A 22,724-nucleotide genomic window follows, 5' to 3' on the forward strand; every position below is an offset into this window, starting at 1 on the left:
CCTTAAATACTATGTGAAGTGGAATACATTGCTTACAGTGGGTATGCACTGAGATACTCTGGTTAAATAAATTTGCATGTGAATGTATTACACAAACAATTGAAGCACATGAGTACTTAAGTTTGTAACAAAACCACTTGTGTTAGTCTATAAAACCATTTATCATATATATATATATATATATATATATATATATATATCTATATATATATATATATATATATATATATATATATATATCTTTTTTAAAACAAACAACATTTGTTTAATATTTTCAAATGAAAATGTATTTAACACAAATATACATCAGTGCTCACCTTATTATATACATTCCACAGTAATGAAACACACATTACATTGTCTGTTCCAATTTAAACTTGCATTACAACTTCTGAAACTTCTGGTCTAATTATGTATGTGATCCTTTATGAACATTATCGGGAAGTGTACCCGACGGATCATTACAAGTTCATGGTAAATCTAGGGAAGCAAAACTCTAGTTGCGGTCCACTACCACACAGTAGAGCCTTCATCGACGCCACTGTTGCTGCAATAGGTACTATAAATCAAAATATGCAGAAAAAAAATGAGTGGTGTAACTGTGTCTTACGCTGTCAGTACATAAATTTTTTATGTATCTGACGGTTTTTCCACAAACTAGAAGATTACAGCTGTGAATCAGCGATCCCACGAAGAAACCCTTGAATGCCATCATTTAAAACCACAAGATAAAATACATTTTCTTTTCCCCTGCCTATAACTGTGATTGACAATGTTAAATTGTAATTTTAAACTGTGTCAGTAACCATGACACCAATCTGTGATGGAAAATGAAAGACTGTGCAATTCAGATTAACCTTGTCCTAAATCCACTATTAAGTCTACTTCTGCTGTTGTTAACCATTTTAAGGATATGGGGTTTTCATGGTCTATGTTTTTAAAGAATTACTTTAATGTACGGATAGTAATATGAGTTCAGCCAGAGATATTTTCGTAGCATTTCAGTGGGCAAACTGATAACCTGCAACAGTCAAAGCCTTGTGTTCCTGTATCTGTAGGTTGGAAAATATTTTTGGTACACGCAGCAATCAAAATTACCATGCAAATTAAGATGATGACATGGTAACCAGAGTAAAAACAAAGGATAATGAAGTAAAAAAAAAAAAAAGTCCTGACTCATTTATTATAAGAAATACTAATAATATGCAGTATCACTCATAGGTAGACATCCTACACACGTCTATAAATAAATGACAGAGGATGCAAAAACATTTTGCTCATTCTGATAAAGAAAAACTATACCAATTGTGAGGAAAAACAGGCCAGTTGTTTGTTATTGTACTGGATGGACTTCATATAATAATCTTTATTTTTGCACCTTTCATAGTGGACCACCATCACAAAGTGCTTTACAAGATACAAGACTAGGGTGTATGAACTATGCTTCAGCTGCACAGTCACTTACAACAATGTCTCACCCGAAAGACGGAGCACAAGGAGGTTAAGTGACTTGCTCAGGGTCACACAGTGAGCCAGTGGCTGAGCTGGTATTTGAACCAGTTTCTTTAACCACTGAACCACACAGCCTCCACTATGAAACCACACTTATTTTAGGGTTCATTCATAAGCATACAATTACAGAACAGTTCTGGTGACATCAGTGACCACCAGATTGAAGCTTGAATGTTTTCTGAAGTCGATACTATTTCATAAGATACTATTAAATACCATTTTTATGGACTATTGCATAAAAGTGTCATATTTTATTTAATCAATTTACAAGGTAAACTTGTGTATATGTGTACAGTTTTGAACCTACATTCATTTGCAAGTATATCAAATACATTTATGTGCATTTAAAGCAAACCAATCTATACCCCAGTGAAGCCACCTGTTGAGGAACTGTAAATACAGTATAATCGTAAATCTCGAAAAATTACTCGCTTCTAAATCTTTTGTAGTCATTTTTGTATTACTTTAGTATAAATACATGTTAATTTGGATTCATATGTTGTTTTTTTCTGACTTTATGTGAACGAAAAGACACACATTTGCACGTTTTCCCATTGGAAATAGTGATATTTTGAAATATCACTGTCCTGGTCACAAAAGCAAAGTCTGTGGGGAATAATAGCCATTTTCTATACTTTTGAGGCATAAGCAATTAGGAAATAACACTTACTACCCAGGAACAAAAATTGTGTTACATAGTGTTATCTGAGACTAAGACATAGAAATACCCTTTCCATGGTCTTTACATATAGCAACTCTTTCTGCAAGTCTTCCATCTACCTAAACAGAAGACAAGACTTTTCTGTGTTTCTGTTCTAAAGGATAACAGGTTAGAGTGGTCAATGCCTGTTTAGTCTCAAAGTTGGATTGCAACGGCTCTTTTTTTTTGTGCAAAGCAAAAAGGGTCATGCATAGCAGGCAAAGCTAGTCAATAGTTAAATAATCCGTGCTTCCAAAAAACTGGCAGTGTTTGCAGCCACTAGCCCAGCTACTTACTTTCCAGAAAGAACTGGTTCTGATCTCCGAGAAACCAAACCAGGTCTCTGATGACAATTAATCCTATTAATAAGGACACACTTATCAGAAACTTGGAATTCATGAGTATATGTGCAGAAGTGCTAGAACTTATACGCATTAAAATGCAACTGATTTCAGGATAATTAAAAACAAAAAACATTGACATTGGGAAACTCAGGTTACAGGTACTCATTTATTTATGTATTTTTTAATTTTTTTAAAGAGTGAATCCTTATTTTAGACAGTTGTTAAGAGGTTTCACAAATACTTAACTTTAGACATTATCTAAAGTTATCTTACAAAATAAAGTAAGAAACAACTTGTTTACATAGTGATGTTAGTTCACTTAACGTTTGAACACAAAGTGCCCTGTTTAGATGGTTTAAAAAATAGGTGGGTTCTTCCAGACCAGGTTTTTGCTTTTAACTGTTCAACTGAACCAATGAACCCTCCACCCCGGTCCCACAACAGTTGTCGAATGGCCCTCCTGGACCAGAATTGCCTCTGCCTGTAGGTCATAAAAGGTTATTAGCAGATAGCAACTGTCTTCTTAGCATTGATTGGTACTCAATACAGGCTTCTGTTTTAATTGTTAAAGGGAATTATATGGAGTATATGCACACCTATAGTAATAACCAACAGAACGTTTGCTCAAGCCCCTTTTAACTGTAAGTTGCTGCAGATCATTTAGTTTTCCAGACACCACTTTTATTTGTTTAAAATCCATTTATCCTGCCACCATGTTTCCTTTGCAACACCGATCACTAAAATAAAGTCTGAATACCTGCTCCAAGGAAAATGAATTCATAGTTTGAATAGCAGGATGTAGCGAAGTGATCACCCCGTTGAGTATCAATGTGTGTGCGCTGATTATTATTATTATTATTATTATTATTATTACTGGGTATGTGTATTGTGTATTATGATTTATTGCAAACTGGTGAAAAGCCGGTATTATAATGTATTATTATCTATTGTTATTATTTGTATCTGTTTGTATTTAACTAGCTGACAGTCAAACATTAAACTCATGCAGACTATGGCCGAGGGGTAATAAGATAATTAATAGCTAGTTAACCCCTCGGCCATAATATAAAAAGACCTGTAGTTTTGCTGCACGGCGAAGAGTGTCAGAGGCGTGACAAGAGATGTGAGTCTTGTAAATATACAAAATACAACTGCTATGGGAGTTGTAACCAGCGTTCTGCTTGTGTTCATTGTTCCGTGTTGTTTTGTTTTGGCCCTTGTGTCATTTTTGTTTGCTATTTTGTGTGGCTGTTTCAAGGTCTGTTTATTATTTCAATAAATGTTGAGCGTAATCCAATCTGCCTGTGTCCATTACTTTTTGGTTCTGACAACACCGCTCAGACTATCCTTGTGACACAGGATTAACAGGATTAGTCAAACTTTAGTTAATGTTGTAAGAAAATGAAATGCTTCCAAAATCTGAACTGGTTGTCAAGAGCTATAGAGAAATGATTCCCAGAATGACCTCAAATAACATGATGGTTGAAAGAACAATTGTGACAAAGACTGGGGCAGAATTGTGACATAGAGTGCAGTGTGTGCTGGCTCAAGTGGACGCCTTCTTCCTTGGGGATCAGCTGCCCTGAGAAACATTCCATTTCCTTGGACTAAGTGAGATTGTTACTTGGAAAAGTGCAGCATTCTCAACATGCTCCAATATTCCCTTCAGAGTACTAATTCAGCATGACCAGCAATGTGCCAGAATTCCTACATTAGTATATCCAAATGTTTTCATCTCCTTCCTGGAATGGCCATTGCTTATTGACTTCAAGTATTGGTTTATACTCTACGTGCCAGACACAGATATAAATAAATATATAAATAAATAAAAACACAAAATAATGTAAAGTAAATATATTTGGGTCAATGTCTACTGACATTAGCAGGCCATCCCTAAAACATATCTGGTGTGCAATCACCTTACACCCAACACATAGTATAGATTAACCTCAGCAGTACAAATATGGGAGGCATAGCTGAAGAGTATAAAAAAAAACAATGGCTTTGGTCATGTGTTGTGGGATGCAATGAAACCAAATGATGGACAAAAAGACAATAGTACTTCCACCATAATACTACCATTATGCAATGGACCTGTAGCTGGATGTATCTTTTGCATGTGGTTTAACAGTGTTGTATTAAATACTATTTAAAACTGTCACTATATGTGTTTGAAATCAAGATTTTTGTAGAAGCATACTGTACTTATATATTACACCTTACCCTAATGTACAAGAATTGTAAACTTGGTTGCTTTTCTGCAGGAGAATCCGCCCCTAACCAACATGTCATCAGCAAGCACATAAAGGCACTGTGTGTTATTCTCTCACCTCGTTTCTTTTGTTTCGGCCTCTCAGTCACATGCTTTGAAGCCGAAACAGGAGTTGACCACTTAGAGCCTGGAGGAAGGACTACCCTCAGCCACAGATTCCCTGAGTAGGGGGTTTTTCCTTACCTGAGTTCTGAGCGGTTCGTATTTAGTTATGCGGGGGTGCGCGGTCAGGCTGGAGATGCTGGGCTATCTCCCCCAGCGCAGTCATACTCTGGGAGACGAGCCGTGTCTCAGCTGCTTATTTTCATTAATTACTTTAATATTTTGGGTGGGTAGGTGGCAGTGGGGTGTGGGGTGTGTTAATCATTTATTATTATTTTCCATTTATGGTTGGCAGCCCCATCTTTTTTGGGGGAGCTGGCCCATAGCCATTTCCTATCTGCGGCACTGGGATGCATGTAACTTTTTACGTTTTTCCAGCCGGTTTCGCGCAGGTAGTTGCTGAGCACCCACGGACGAGGCATCCGACCAAATTTATCATTCACTCGGGCTCTGAGCACCCATAACAGTTTATTAAATCACCTGCAATTGCAATCAATAAATCATTCATTCACTGCAGATTTTCCATGCTGAAACTATACTTCAATTTAAACCACTGTTTTGTAGTTAGGAATATGGATAGTATTTTTGTCATCTGTTTCTCCACTGTCATAAGCAATGGCTGCGTATTTAGCTTTTACTAGCCAATTCAAAAGGCTCTGAGTATAGATACAAAGGTCATCTTAGGAATTGAGAAAAAGAGCAAATTATCAGCTTTACACAAGCTCAGGCACACAGAGGGAAAATAAATCTACTGGAATGTTAAGCCCTTGTACAGTATGTCAGCTGGGGCACACATGAAAGAAGAGAAATTGTAATTGTTTAATGCTAGAAATAATGTTAATATAATCTTCACTTATACAGTAGATGGGAGGTTTGCTGTGATAATAGTAAAGCAGTTCACCATTGATGCTAAGGTTTTTGTTGAAGCAGAGAAAGGGAAAAAGACAGAGACACCTCCACCAACAGAGAGATCTTCTTTGTAAATTTGCTGGGGAAAAAAGGATTGTACATCTTTGAAATAATATCACAGCACAATTAATTCATACAGTACTTATTAAATTAGGTAATTTCTTTCTTGTGATGTAGTCAGCCCAATTCCAACTGTAACCAATGGCGATAAAAAAAAAAAAAAAGAAAAATCACAACTGTGACTTTTGGACACACACACAGGGGGTGGACATACAGGGAACGGAAAAATAATAAGTACAGTACTGGCCACAGCTTTCTAATCAGGCTTCAACTAGTGATTACTTATTTGATTCTGGCTAACACAATATTTCATTGAGGAAGTATTTTGCTACAGTACTTACATGTCACTGGCAATGGAGGAGTTCCTGGACATGGATTTCGGCGAGAGATCGTAGTCACTGTCTGAGCGGTACAGGAAGGACTCCCGCCGACTGTGAATGAAGTTGGCCTGGAGGATGAGCCCTGATCCAGGACTTGCCAGGGGATCCAAGGGACTTCGTCCCGAAGATGTGCCATTGTCGACATCGAAACTGCATGGTGGGAAAGAGAACAAAATGAATCAGTCATTCTGTATGCAATGGGGCTGCCACCAGTAAGTCATGTGGGACAATGCTGAGCATGAAGTAGGAATTGATTTCCTGATATCAGTATGCATAGCATGGTTGGCCAATTAAGCCAACAGTATAATTTTAGAGTAGGGCAATTAGCATACTTTCTGGTGGTAACCAATTACAATATAATACTTCAATTCAGAGAACGATTTGGGAAAACAATGTTTCTGTTTAGAGCAGTCAAGTACATTTCAAGACCATTTTAAAATATTTTAGTCAACCTCTCAGGGTAATAAACCACAAGCTGCTTACAGTTAACTTGGACTGACAATACTATCTTATACACCACAGCAAATTCAATTATGGAAATTAAAAGTGCTTTTTATGAGTAGCCTTTCTACTGCATGATAATTATCAGGGACTCAAGCTACCTTAAATTTACTCATGCTCTTGCACAGATCCTATTGATTTCCAGACATTGTTCCGGAGACAGGATTTGTAATCTGATCCAGGAAGAGAAAGAATAGCTGATTTATGCTGAGTGTTACGATTTTCAACGGTTCAAAGATATTTTAAATGCAATCCAATACACGCAAAATTCAGAAATCAATATTTTCAAAATGTCTCATCTTTAGCACATTCACTAGCATAAAATGCTATAATTAAACCTTTTGCACCAACATGCATGACAGAAGAAACAGAAACAGATCGCTATGAAACACAAAATAAAATCTGTCTCCACAGAAGTGCCAGTGGACATGATAAGATATGTATTCCTGAGTTGACTATTAGTAATTGTGCACTATAATGATTACTGCTGTATTTTTTCATGGTTATCACAGATTTCACAATTTCCTTGAAATGTGCTCATTGCCATGTAATATATAGTTCCCCCATCCATGAAAATTCCCATTTCTGAAAGAATGGTGTAAATATACATGTTCTTTTAGCACTTACAAATAAATACAGCAAATGTTTGCCTTATTGTTGCACAACCTGTCACATTTATGAACCTGGCAGTGGGTTTAGTTTTCCTCTAGTAAATTATTGAACATATTTTATAGAACGGCACTTTTTTTTTTAAACACCTTCAATGAAAAAGACACCAACTACATCAACGATCAAAAATATTTCTGCTAAAGAGCGCTCTGTCCACTACAAGAAGGGGACATTTCACGTGTCAGTTGTTATTTTTATTGTTATTTATGTTTCATTTTTTTGTATTTATTTGATAATACACCGATGGCGCATCTAGCTTAATTTTCAATTGGACTAAATAACTACATAGTTCAAGTGCTCCTTCGTTTTGTCTTTCTTGATCATACAAGAGAGGGACACCATGCAATAAGATTCTAGGCTTGATGCTTTTGTTTGATTTCTGTTGGAAAGTGTTATGTGGGTAGCTTTGACTGACTCATTATTGGTCATAGATATCATTATAAATGTAGCTGGGCATCTAAAAAGAAAAAACAGAAGTATTATTTCCATTTAAAATGGGAAAGTACATTTTTGTTTACTACAGTGAAGGATACGTGCCCATGTCTTATATTGTATGCAACACAAACATATCAGCAAGTAAAAGGAATAATCTGGAAAAACATCATGCTACAATGCAAAAAAAATTTTAAGACAATTTTCCATTAAATAGCTCTCTTCGAACCAAGAAAGCAGGTGAATTGAAAGCAGCTTTGAAGGCTTAAAAGGCCAGCACTGAAGCTTCATTCAGTTAGTCATATACTAGCAAAACAAGAGTATATGACTACTTTTCAAGACGCTACCACAGAAGAACACATTCCAACAATTTTGCAGTTGAAATGTTGAACAAGAAGACAAATACAACACGTTTAAAAGGCATGTGGAGAATAAAGTTTCAGTCGGAAAGCTTGCTTTAATCATTACAGATGGAGCACCAACCATGACAGAAACAATCTCGGGTTACATTGCTTACTGTAGTGTAGTGATGGCTTTCTGCATGAGGTATTAATGATGTTATTAATTGTAAGTTTTACATTGTATGTGTGTCTTTTATAATTAAGCTCTTTTTAATCATTGTTTAAATTGTGTGAATGTGTTTTTATAGTCGTTTTAATGTGCTTACTAATTCAGTTGCTTTAATATGCTTTTATATTAAGGTTCTATACAGTTTTGTTTTAGTTTTGAGTTTTTTCATTTACCATTTGGCAAAACCAGCTACGTGCAGTTCTACATAGCCCAACACAACTGAAAGTCACAGGTGGGTGTCTGAGCTAAATGCCAAAAGGCAGGAGATTAGCAGAGATAGTGTGAGATGGGGGAGGGGAACTGAAAGACAAAATGGATGCGCCCTGCTAGGTACAACGTGGTATGCAGCCCCCCTTTTCCCCTCCAGAGGGAATGTGCAACGATAGAGTGGAAACACCTCTCATTGGACAGAAGTAAAACAAATGGGAGTGGAGTCAACAGTTGTTTACAAAGGTATAAATACACCAAAATGGTAAGGTGTTGTCAGTCTTTTAATCTCTATCGAATTGACTCCATGGATATCCGTGCTTTCTGATACAAACGTATGCACTGAGCTGTACTGAGGCCTCGTCCGAAGTCTGTTTAAATCTCGTGCTTATATGATTGTATTGGAGGTACACCTTTCTTGTATATAAAATCAGCTTAATCTTTTTCACTACAGTAGAAGTGACCCGACTTCCACTCTCTTATTAATTACCACTGCACTATTCACCAGCATGCGCTCTGTGGTAAAGTTATTAACTTCATGCACTTAATGAAAGACGTAGTGAAAACTGAACACTGACATGAAGTGGTTAAGCAATGGCTGGGTCTTGCAAAGATTTTTGGATCTCTTGCCTGAAATCGAAATATTTTTGCAATCTTGGAAAGCGAGCTATTAAGCGCTGGATAATTAGCAGCTTCCTGATTTGCTTTTCCTGACTGACATTACCACCAAACTGAACAACCTGAACTGTGAGTTGCAGGAAAGAACAGAGGCACCTTGCATATGAATAGCACAGTGAAAGCATTCAAAATGTAGTTGGGTTTGACGATTTCCGAAAAGAACAATAAAGTGTTGTTTTGGGAAGTTTGACAACAAACAAAGCTGGGTTCACCCAGAACCTTTCTCTGAACATCTGACTACACTGGTAGATGAATTCGACAGGCGATTTCAAGACATAGGGTTGATAGAGCCAATTGTGATGTTTGTTGAAAATACATTTCTCCAGGTAGACATTATTGAGTTGGCTGTGACATTTTAGCATATGTTTAATGTCCAAAGTAGTGAAGTAGAAATGTAACTCACTATGCAAAGGGACATTCTGCTGAAAGATATGTCTAAACACTGTGACTTTTGGGGAATTGTTAACAGAAAAAGCTACCCTCTTCTGTTGTCATCTGCTCTGATGGTTACTTTGGTTTCACCTACCTTATGTGAAACTGAATTCTCTCAAATGAAAATCATTAAGTTCAAATACCGCACCCGAATCACAGATAGCATCTAGAAGACAGCATCAGATTTGCTGTTTTGCATTACAAACCAAACTTTGAGAAACATTTTGCACACAAGTATAAAATATGCAGTTAGGTGTAGCATTCTAACAGAAAATAAACCTTATACTGTACATGAAATGGTTCAGAGCTGCATGTTCTCTAAATAGAAACTCAATTTATCTTCACACTTTATTCAACAGAATCCTCTCTATGTCTTTAAACTGTGAATGACATTGGTAGATAATAGGTTAGAGGAACTAATATGAATGATATGAAACATTCATTTTGCAGTCAGCTCTGGGCTTGAAGAAACAACCTCTGATTTAATACTGTATGTGAGACTGTGAAGAAAGAAGAAGGGATTTGTAATAATAATAATAATAATTAAATATAATAATAATAATAATAATAATAATAAATAATAATAATAATAATAATAATAATAATAATAGTTAAATCCACAAAAGACCTGTAGACATCAGATCACAGGCCTGTAGGCTATGCTTACAGAACAATACTAACAACAACAACAACAACAACAACAACAACAACAACAACAACAACAACAACAGTACACCAAGAGCTTTGTAACTGGCCTACTTTCTGCCCGCTAAAATTGTTAATAACGAAATAATTGCATTAAACAAATGTGCATTACATGTAGACCTACCTTAAATTACGTTTTCTATTATTATTAGGCTTCCAAGCCAAAGGCTGAGAACCCTATTGTTATTGTTAAAGTTTTTATTTTTTTTATTTTTTTATTTTTTTCTTCCCAAAACTTTAAACTGCTGTTGCTTCGAAGCTGTGTGACTGATCCTGTTCCGACTTGGCAGGTAACAAGCTGGATGATGAAAAGATGCTGAAAATTTTTTGCCGTGACGCATTTTTCGATAAAACATTTCAAAATCTTCTTCTTGGGAACCGGTGAAGTGATTGATCTGGCATATATCATCAGCATCCAAACCCGCATCAAGTTTGTGAAGCAGAAGTTGCTGTGATAAATTTGAATGTCAAAATGGCTGCCACAAATCTTATCGAAACGTGCCCCTAACAACAAACTGCTGCTGTTTGAAAACCATTTGTCCAACAAACTCCAAACTTGGTAGTTATCGTCCCAGTAACAATGGGATACAAATATGTGAAAATGGTGGTGTTTTATAAAACAAGATGGCCGCCACTTATACGTTTTCATTTGAAATTTAAACCTGTGTCAGTTGACAAACGATTTACTTTACTAACTCCAAACCCCACAAGCATCTTCCCTGATACTACATCAATGCAACCAACTTTTAAAAAAATGGTACTGACCGGAAACGAAAATGGCCATTTGACGCATTTTTTTTAGAAACCTTTCGAAATCTTCTTCTTGGGAACCGGTGAAGCAATTGATCTGACACTTGGCATATACCATCAGCACCCAAACCCGCATCAAGTTTGTGAAGCAGAAGTTTCTGCGATAAATTTTAATGTCGCAATGGCTGCCACAAACTTTAATGAAGGGCGCCCTTAACAGCAAACTGCTGGTATTTGAACACTGTTTGACCAACAAACTCCAAACTTGGTAGTTATCGTCCCAGTAACAATGGGATACAAATATGTGAAAATGCTGATGTTTTATAAAACAAGATGGCTGCCAGTTATACATATACATTTGAAATTTAAACCTGCATCAGTTGACAAACAATTGTTAACATCAGTTAACAATTTACTAACTCCAAACTTCACAAGCGTCATCCTTGAGACTGTAGCAATTCAACTGACTTTTTAAAAAATGGTGTTGACCTGAAACCAAAATGGCTGTTTGATGCATTTTTTTTTTAACTAAACCCGCTTCTTCCAGTAATTGCTTAAGTGTTTGGTACTGGTACTGGGGCTTAGAAGCCGTAAAACTGCCTGGCAGCTCTAATAATAATAATAATAATAATAATAATAATAATAATAATAATTATTATTTATTAATCCTTATTAGCAGTTCATTACACTCAAGCTCCTCCTCAACTTCCTCAGCTTCAATGGCAATGACAGAGACACGCCGTTTAATAGAGACACAGCGTTTATTTGCAATATTTGCCAGCACACCTGGCACGTATTGGAGACCCGGCAATTATTTGAAGTTTTACAGTAGGTACAATGACGGTATGATGACATCAAAATTGTAGAAAAGAATGTTCCATTCTGGGTGCCAACAGTTGTTGTAAACATAGGCCTTCAACCGGCGCCTCGGCTCACTCGTGTCTACAGTAGTTATGCCACTTCCCATATTCTGCCTATACACTGCAATACACTATTCTGCATGTATGCAATGCAGGGAATGTCATTGTTTATGTTGACTTCACCAATATGTAGTAAATATACAAATGGAGTATTAAAACAACAGTCAAGCAACAACCTAACTAGTCTCTAAAAGGGTAAAAAAATGTATCAAGGCTCTCCTGTCTATCGTGAGAACTACTGTACTAATCAAAGTGAAAATGATCAGCTGTATGTAAAGACCGCTTGTCCTTAAAGGTCCAGTTTAGATGGTCATTGTAGAAGAGCACATGACTCAATATATAGGACTGCCCTTTGCAACACGTATTCTAAACACCCTTAGTCTTCAGGCTGGGTCTGAAATATAGCTGCAGTGCGTTTTTGCACCTATCTCACATGGCCTGAGAAGGGAATGTCAGTTATCACTCAAACAGGGACATGAAAACATATTCCTAACCGCCAACTGTTAATGATTAGGACCTGGCACAGGTTTCTCTGTGATTGCTTTAGCAGGTTTTACACTGGTTTAAAGAAATCAGGACAGTATTAGATTTGCATTATTCATAAAGATCATGCTATCTTGATATGCCTCTTGGGATAAGAGAAATAAAATGTCACAAGACCTCAATGGACATAGACAGGCAAAACTCCCTTACAAATCCAGGGGCTCTGTAGTTCTGATGTGATTGATCTGTGTTGCTACTGTAGGTTTTAAAGCACTGCTCAGCTATACTCTGAATACTTTTTAAAATGTTGTTTTATTTGTCAAGGTTTTGGTAAAAACAGATACAGTATCATATTTTATAAGTAGTGTACATTGTAAGGTCTTCAATAGGATATTTGACCTACCTTTTGTACTTCTTAGACATCGGATCAAATCCATGTGAGAGACCCAAGATTAACTGGCAGGGGGTGTTTAGGTCAGGATTGACCTGTATTAGCAGAGCTGTACAAAAATGAATTTGCATGGAGCCTACAGGCACATTGTCTGAACTATAACCAGTGCCACTGTCCCTATGCTTTCAAGTGCACTGAATTCACAAAGACGCCCCCCAAACATAGATATTGCTTCTTGCATTAACTTAATATACATATATGCACAGTAAGCTCACATCAACTATTGGTTCATATTATATATCTAATCCATTTTCAAATAGCACTCATGGCATCAAGGAGTGCCTCAGTTTTACAAGTTGAATGTAGTAACAGAAACAGAGATCTATACCTGTATATACTGTAGCTTCCTTTATGTAACAGGCTGCTGACACAGCTCTCAGAGGGCCATATCAAACTACCCAGCATCGCTACATTAATCACTAGACCCTTCATCATGAATAATAGATTTGATCCATGCCCTTCCTTGGGTACTCGAGTGTGGTCCTTTGGGTCAGGCCCAGCTGTTTATGTTTTTGAAACTGAGTCAAAGAAAGGGCTAGCAAATAATATTCATCATTTCGGATCATAGCAAGTCTTACAAAAAAAAAAAAAATACCCTACTCTATAATGAAACCAAATCGAACACAAGATTAAAACACAACATTTCTAGTTAGGCAGTCAATTCAATTGGTATTTGACACATATACACCTGTACGAGGGAAGTAGCAGAACATATTAAAACTGACAGCTACAGTGACACTTACTATATCGCTGTCTTCATAAACATATTTCAGTAACATATTAAGTGTCTCTAAATAATGTGTATTTAAATACTAGTTACTTAGCAAATGCATGGGTAATTACAATCGTTACATCGTTACAATCTACTTAATGTGTACATTTTTTGTGCAATAAATAACCCTAATACTAACCTTATCCCTGACCCTTTTATGACACAATTGTGTACTTACTTATATAGTGCAAAAATATTTCAACAGCGTGTATTACTTAATTTATAATCCCTGTGTTGCCCCGTAAATAATAGTCCTGTTTTTATTATACACCCACACAAAACACACACACAAGTCCGTTAGTGCATGAATTATTGCTAGTGGTGATACAAGTGCAGTGCTGTTTGGGTCTGTGCTGGCCTCTGGCGACAGCGACGTGTTAGCTGTCTAGTGAGAACATGTAACAAATAGACAGAACAAAACAAATACTCACGATTATCCACAACAATACAGGCCCTTCCGGGTCACTTAATACCAACCAAAGCGAAGGAACAGATTACGATTCAACATCCCCTTTTATGCTACACACACGACCCCTTGGTAAACAAGTGCAACCGCCTCTCCAATTCCCTTCCGGGTCGACGCGTTCTTGCAACGGAGTCTCACCTTCTTCCAGACTGTCCGACTTTCCGACCCTGGGAAAGAACTGTCAGACCAGCCTGTCCAAATAACTCTGTTCTCGCTGCTCAGCGCCCTCATAGGTCAGGAGGGAGATTTACAACCAAGAATCATTGTATTTCTGTCACAGTCACATAAATACATGACTACATACTGTAATATGAAGTTCCATACTGCATATGTGCAATTTATTAGATAAAGGAGGCCAGTGCCCCAGGCCTAAAATTAGCTTCCCCTTTGTGAGGCAGCCCCACTAATCCATCATGCATGCTTCCTTAGAAATCTTACCCAGCTGTAAATTTTACATATGATTCCACAGTGATAACAAATTAATACCCTTGTTTGAACAGACCCATATTCTGTAATTTGGAACAGCCAGTAATAACCCAAAATGTAGAAACTGAAATAAGCTCACAGTCAATCATCTAGTTCACACTATGTAGGGCCCACTGGTAATACTCCACAGAGATTTTTAGAAAAAAGGAATCAAATACTTTTATTATTTTAAGTCCCCAGTTACATTTTTTTCTTTCAATTTTTTCAGCTACCTGGCATCCACATTTAAAAAACCATCAAACACTGAAAACAGTGAATCAGTACAACTGACAGCCAACACGACTTAACCGTTTATGAATAAATGAGCACTTAGGATTTCTCGTAATCCTTTATTTGCAAAGGTTTTGTACGACAAACACATGCATTTGCGTCACTTAGGTAACTTTGCCAATCCAAACAGTAGTAGGCCTATATGGCAATGAAACGTCTTCTTAGTCTAACCCTCAACCTCTGCCATGGTTTTGAGCGTCACTCTACTAAAGTATCTGCTTTCTGAAAAACGCAGTGTTGAGGGCTTTATGTGGTGTTCTTCATTGTCTTATTAAGAACACCACTATCTAGAGTCAGGGAAAAATAGTAATAGTAATGTAATTTAATAGTCAAGGGCGTTTTTTTTTTTTTTGTGTGTGTGTTAGCACAATATTGCTACTACACAGGGGGAAATCCTGCCTATAACAAAAAAAAAAGAAAAACATGCTGTCTCTGGTTTGTTACTGCATTTTAAAGATACAGTGGCCCTTATGTTCAGAGGAATACTTTTAACAGAAAGTTGTTACTGGATTTACCAATTAAGTAATCTATAAGAACAATACAGAGCCTAAACTGTTTGCATGTAAAAATGTATTAAAAAACCAAAGATTCATATTTTAGTATAAAATTAAATAACTGGTAGGACACTGGAAGCAAAACAAAGGCCACTATTTAAGAACAAGTCCAAAAGGTTGGAACATTTTCTGATATAAAATAGTATGGGACAAAACTAGCAAGTAACAACTTAGCTGAAGCTGTGAGCAGTTACAATATTTTGAGTTGTATACTATTAAAATTGTTTATTCCTTTCAGAACATGTCTTTTAAATATGTAAGAGGTATAGAATAAATGGGAATCTATACTTTTAAAGAAATTATAACACAGAAAAGATTTCAGGAGCATTACAGAATGCAAACTCACAAGGATAAGTTACGTATCCAATCCATTTTTTCACACAGCTGTGATCTGTTCCAATTTGACTGTTCACTGCTGGCCACATTACATACTATGCCTATGCACCCTACAAATGTGATCTTGAAGTATGTGGCCTATTACAAAACTCTTGTGTTGAGTTGCTCTTCCAAGAATGCTTGCTTCCATCAAGATAATTATTCTGATCTCTAAAAATGTCCAGTCCCTATTCCTAAATTAGATGCCCTATGAAAAAAAACTTGTCTTGGTTACATGTGACATTAATTGAATGTGATGTCAACCAACTGTTTTTGGTAAGTAGTTATTTGTAATGGAAACAAAACAAAAAAAAATGGAACTATTAACAATTGGGCTTCAGCACAATGGACCAAGCTCTTTATTTTCCATATGTTTTAGAAAACAGAATATTAGTATCTTTTTAAGCAGAACTGCACATTTACAGAAAAGGATACAGCAACTGTAAAACCAGCAGGATCAGTATTATAAAAATAAATATAAAATGATTATTCTTGAGCAAGTACATTATCCTTGCTATTCTTATTCAAATGGTCTTTGCCGTAATATTGTTAGGGCCAGCAATACTATAAACCTACTGATACAGACTCGCTTTTGAGTCATTTAATCAACATTCCTAATTATGTAACAAAAAAAAAAGTTGATGTTAAAAGCTGGCCTGAGTATGTTGCACATTATCTTTTAATCTCTTTAAAATCTATTATAATAGAATCTCACACAAATAGTTGGGTTTCTTATTTTTTTTTTTTATTTATCTCAGAACGTGATGCAGTGACAGGTTGGTACAGTAAAAGTAGTTGTATATGACAAATAAGAGAATAGATTCTGTCAATTAAGTTAATAGAAAATCACAACAGAAAAATATTGTGCTTATTGGGACAGCATCCATCATGGCAAGAATAAAAAATGAAATGGTATTTTGTATTAAACATTTTATTTTTTATCGTGACAATATGCAGCTGGGTCCTTTTTTATATTTTACTGTTTTGTAAGTGAGTAAAAACAACCATAGATGTACTGAAGAAAAAAAGAGCAAAGGGCTCATTAACAAAGTAAAATGTAATTTACCTGTTACGTCTACTTTCATGCTTTTTCACTCAATCAATAATATCAAACACTAGCGTATTACCAACTGACAACACTGAATAAAATGACAGTCAACAGTCAACAAGATTGAAGAAAACACTTTGAAAACATGCCCCTATGTGTATTTTTCTAAATATATAATGTTACATCCCAATGTGGTCTGTAATACATCTGAAGTGAAATTAAGCTCTTTATTGTAGTGTGTTACCAAACAGAAATTGAAGCAGTGCTACCAAAATTCACAGTGTGTATTAAATAATGAGCACTAATCGTCTATAGCTTCATTAATTGTGGTGGTGTTTTATGAAAATTAGATCTATATTAACCTATTTTATGTTAGCATATCAAGTACCCAAACAAGTTCAAGAACATATCTTCTTTGTTATGCTTAAAAGTTCTTTCTAAAACCTTTGGCTGGGAAGCCTAATTAAGATGTTTGTTTCTTTAAAAAAAAAAAAAAAAAAAGATTTAAATCTTTTAATGAAAAATAACATTCTCGAAATATAATTAGCTGGAACCAATCACTCAGATTTTCAGCCAACTTTCAGTTCGTGTTTGGTAGCACATGAGAATAAAAAGCTTCATCCTGGGCTCTGTACTAAACCACTGGATCAGCTAGTCCCCATCTTTTTTTCATTGCAATTGGCACTAAGCTAGTACACAGGTGGAGTTGATCCTGAGATAATTACGCTGTAAATTTAAATAAACTATCATTTTTTTTTTTTTTTTACGAAAAAAAATGCACAGATATGTTGGTCAAAAAGTCCAATCTGTGTGGAAATTACACCACAGTTGCTGCACTGGTATTGTACTTCCACCATTTTGAAACAACTACCGAGTAGACTCCTCAGAATGTTAGCTAACGCTATGAAGCTGTGTGCAGGTCGTTCAAAAGAAATCAACACATAATGCTCTGGAGCGCTCTGAACACACCGCAGTACATCGCTGTACAATACAGCTGTTCTCCCTTGCAGGAGCAGATATCAGGCTTGTGCCTTTATGTTTAGATAACACAAATACCTTATCAACATATCACAAGCTTTATCTCAACCGACATGGATGACTTCCTAAAAAGAAATGCTGTAGTGATTTCTGACAGATTTAAGTTGGTGCAGCGACACATCGGATGCTACCATCATATCATGTTATGAAAAGAATGACAATGTGGCCAACAGCAATGGATATATTCTACAATGATAGGATAATATGGGGAGTTTGACTGTAAATCAAAAGGTACTGAGATAAAACCACAGTTGACTAAGTAATGCGTTGATGAAAGCTTTAGGTTTAATAACCCTATGCAAAATTATTGAAAGAAAGTAATCAATGCATTATGATTGATAGATTTTGGACTTTTAACTGTTTATTTTGTAACAGCCCTCTGAAATACTTGCTTTGTAAAGCCATTTAAAAACATTTTGCATTCTCAGTGTACTTATATGTACTTATATTAAATATTGTTCACAATTGAAATACACTTCCCTGATTAATTACAATCCAGCTTGTAAGAATAACCTTTAATGAAGTGTAATGACAGAGAAAATTGCATTAGGCCATTCAACTGAAAATGTAAATTATGGGTAACATAGTACAACAGCAGTCACACTGTAACTACTTGACACTATACAACGGATGTGCTGAAAACACATGCCCAGGACTTACTTTCCTTTGCTTTAACGTTTATTTGCAGTAACAAGGAATTTGGGAATTTGGTTTACTGTGAACTGGCAAATGTTTTAAAGAATATTGCAACAATCTGTACGATTTATTTATTATTTTACACTTGTGTATTTCACTTGTGGAATGTAGTTTATGTATTTACTATTATGGGAGCTTGGCACTTGAAGAGACTGTTTAGTGTTTACACTATTTCTGCCCTAGTGGTGCGCAACTCATCCTGGCATAGCAGTGTCAAAAGCTGAGTTCCATACTGTGAGCCCTGTCCAGCAAGCAGCAGCTATGGGTCTGTGTGACAAGTTCTGCTCCCTTTGGAGTTTCTGTTCTTCACACACTGACTTTACCTACACTCTCGGCAACACAGCCTTCCCCAGGGTGCTTATTTTCAGTTTGCATCGCGGCTGGATCAGCCCCCACATGGGATCACCCACCAGCTCCTGATGCAAATGTAATCACACTAGCCTACAAGCCATTGACTTAGCAACCTCCTTCTTTTCAAATGCGCAAGACCTAAAGCATGAAACACCATCTCAGGAATCAACAAAAACAGTCCTACACAACAGTAAAGAAAAGTCTGTTTTAATGATATCCGTGAAGCGGCTGGAGACTGCTGTTGACTTGTTTAAGGGTACCTGTAGCTTGAGCATACAATACATGTGTTTCTCAAAGTTGTGCTTTAAAAGCACAGAAACCTAGACTGTATAGACGACTCCTCTGCTCACTCAATAATGGCTTGCAGTTGCTGTTACTGATGCATGTGGACTGAAATCCTGCTTGGAATGTTGCTTTTAAAATGTGATTATTTTCTATATACAAACAGGAATGAACAACCCATGCCAAAACCTGAATCCACCTTTTTTATTTAAACTTTTATTTTCCTGATGAATGAAAAAGTACCAGTACTGGTGAAAGGTGGATTAAAAACACTTAGAACGTATTTAACATTTTTCACTGAGCAGCAAGGCTTTATTTTTTAACACTTTCAGCAGTAAGTTACACTACCAAAATCAAAAAAATGCAACAGTGTTTTGCACTGTTAAGTAAATGTCTTTCTTTGACCAACATACTGTATATTTTCAATAATGTGTGTTTGACAGAAGGTGCTTAGTGATGAAACTTGGTGGGAAACTTGGGAAACTTGCCTGTTCCTCAGCAAGAGTACAGAGTTTGTAATTCGGGGTATTTTGAAGCAGCTATGCCAAACGTGCACCTTTTGTGCACACAGTGATTGTTGGTCATGGTGAACTATTTTGAAATGTTACAGATAGCTCTAATTTTGTATTTATATCTGTGGCAAGAGAAGTATGCCACTGCCATTCTGCTTAATTTGGTATCCATGTTAAAAAAAGGTGCCAGTCTCTGAACACACCTTCAACAAAACAAACTTACATACAACATACAATTATTTACCATCTATTTTGCGAATCCCAAACATCTGCTTTATGTATAAAAAACAAACAAAAAAAAAAGTTAGGAAAAGGTAATCAAAAATATAATTTATGTTTACTAAATAATCTCATGTAAATATATACACTATCCACACTATTGGGACAGTATTAGGACACAGGGTGGAAGGTAATGTACATTTTATGTTTAATGTAATGTGTATGAAAGGAGAAATGTGCATATACTATAGGCCACCCCAATATTCATTATACAGATATGTTTTGTTCCACATGTGTCATTCTGTTTATTAGAATGCCTCTGTAAATGCAACACACATCTCCTTGCATCAAACGTTGCTATCAGCTTGGAAACAAGGCTGTTTCTTGACATAGTAGATTATTTTTTAATGTGCAAAGAAAGGGGTATTGAGCTGGATACAGATGCTGGGCTTGAGGTCCCAGTTGACAAAAATAATTGTTTGTTGATGATCCTTTAAAAACATTCAGCTATGTAATGAAATCAACTCATGTTACAACAATAGTTCAAACATGATGTGTTCGGTAGAAATGTTATTAATACAAAACAAGTACCTAAATTATAAAGACAGATTGGGCTTTTTCAGATTGTACATGAGAATACAGTAGCTGTAACTAACAGCATTTAGTGAGAGAACCAAGCAACCAATCAGTGAAAGAGACCATTTTTCAGTCTGCAATTGTAAGAATAATCCAGGAAATTAAAACATATTATGAATATTGCAATATAGCATGTAGCAGCTTTGGTTGTTTATTTGTAATTAGAAACAAGTTGAATTCTCACCCATGAAAAAGACAAAATATATATACTGGGCAGACTTGCATGAAATGAGAACTGCTGTTTTCTAAATCAAGCACATTTTTGTATCTATCATTATGCTGTAATTTAATCTGCATCGTTCTTGGTTTTAAAGTGAAAGGTCTGTTAATTGAGCCTTCTGAAAACATTTTCCTGTTTCTTTTTGTTCACCGGGAAGCTGACACTGTCCAGTTATGTGGCCTAAAGCAGAATTGGATTCTAATCTATATGTGGAAGACAAAAAACAGATTGCACAGTACCGTAGTGACACAACTAATTTCACCTCAAAGAAACTTCTAAATACTAATAACTCATTTTTTCATGTTCTTCTTTTAAAGGAAGGGTAGTGGAAACAACATTTCACTTTTACAAAAATAAATTCAGTAAGTACTCTGTACTACTCGCTGTCCTCTAAAAATAAAGAGAGTTTACATACTGTACTAAAGGTGACAAAAAACCAAAACCATAGCAGTAAAAAGAGGAAAAAGAGTTAAAAATAACTTTACCTAAGCACTTCTGTATTCCTCAAGGAGCTGGTGGACCGAGACCTAGGCTTCAGAACAATGCTCATTATGAAGGTTAGAACTGTAAGCTCTGTCTCTCTCTCTCGGAATGTCAGCTGAAATATTCCTGCTGTAACCTTAGAGCTCCTGAATTCCGTTGCCCATGGCAAGGAAAAAATAAGTGTTCTTCAAGAAATCCAATTTGCAAGGATGCAGAATAAAGAAACATACGTGATCAACAAGGAACATATTCATGACTTTGCAGCAGCAGTGTCAGTAGCTGCACTTTGAGCAGCTCTCAGTTTTCCACACTGGTGACGAAGTTGAACGTTTCCTCTCCTCTCTGCCTTACTTTTGTCTTGGGAGGTATTGCGCTTGAATGTGTGCGTTGGGCAAGTCACAAGGGAGTCCAGCAGCTGAGACAGCCTCCACATCCTCTGTAGCTTCTACAATGAAAGCCAACTGGAACTGTTTACCAGTTGCTTACACTGAACAGGTTCGTTTGGATGTGACAGAGGGTAGAGCTGCTGAATGGGTAACATTCTCTGCATGACTAAATCCCCATAAGGGAAAGAAAGAGAGAGACTCTGATCATGGGGCAGATCTCTATTCTGTGTTGCAGCAAACTTAGCTGAATGTAGACTGCAAACTTCAATGAGGGAGAAATTGAACTCCAAGGAGGTTAATTCACTGTGAAAGCTCTTCATTAGAAAATTACAATCAAACTCCATGGAGTATATAGGACACTTCTTTTTTTTTTTTAATTAGCACATACTGATTTCACTTCTGGAACTACAATAGCATGAAAAATGTGATGGTTATGCATATGACAGTTCTAAAAGAGCAAAGCAGCAATTCACCTTAAGCAAATCAGCTGTACCTAAAGTCTGAAATGTAGAATGTTGATAATTAGCTACTAATCAGTTCTGGTAAATTACATATTAACAAGCTGAAGTCTGGAATTTCAGGGGATGTTAGGTAATGTAATGTCCAAAGCTCAACAGAGACACTGCAAAATGATGTTTACACTTTTTCTTAAATTCAAATCAACACTAAGGAGAACAACACTGCAATTAGTCATGATTCATGAAGTGTGCGTTTGCAGTTATAAATAAGAGATACTTACTAGAATATGTGCCACAGAGAGAGAGAGACTGCCCGAAGATACTGTCTGCTGTATGCAGTGTTTTATTGATTTGAATTAAAGTGTCATTTGATAGCTATTGTCAGACTGCAATAC

The 22,724-nt window shown here is 36.2% G+C and overlaps 1 protein-coding gene across 5 annotated transcripts in view; it reads right to left on the minus strand.

The window, feature by feature from the left end:
• LOC121316796 (cAMP-specific 3',5'-cyclic phosphodiesterase 4D-like) overlaps nt 1-22,724 on the minus strand; it is a 373,613-nt gene that overhangs the window by 65,572 nt on the left and 285,317 nt on the right. For 3 of the 5 annotated variants that reach the window (XM_041252005.1, XM_041252022.1, XM_041252031.1), the window contains 2 exons: nt 6,241-6,429; nt 2,509-2,571 (listed from right to left, as the gene is read on the minus strand). In XM_041252005.1, coding sequence (XP_041107939.1) covers nt 2,509-2,571; nt 6,241-6,429 — 252 coding nt within the window. Of the gene's footprint in view, nt 1-2,508; nt 2,572-6,240; nt 6,430-21,487; nt 21,755-22,724 lie in introns of those variants that run through there. The other 2 variants (XM_041252039.1, XM_041252014.1) reach the window with 2 other exon arrangements.

Source organism: Polyodon spathula, chromosome 1 (genome assembly GCF_017654505.1).
Source record: "Polyodon spathula isolate WHYD16114869_AA chromosome 1, ASM1765450v1, whole genome shotgun sequence".
Lineage (NCBI taxonomy): Eukaryota > Metazoa > Chordata > Actinopteri > Acipenseriformes > Polyodontidae > Polyodon > Polyodon spathula.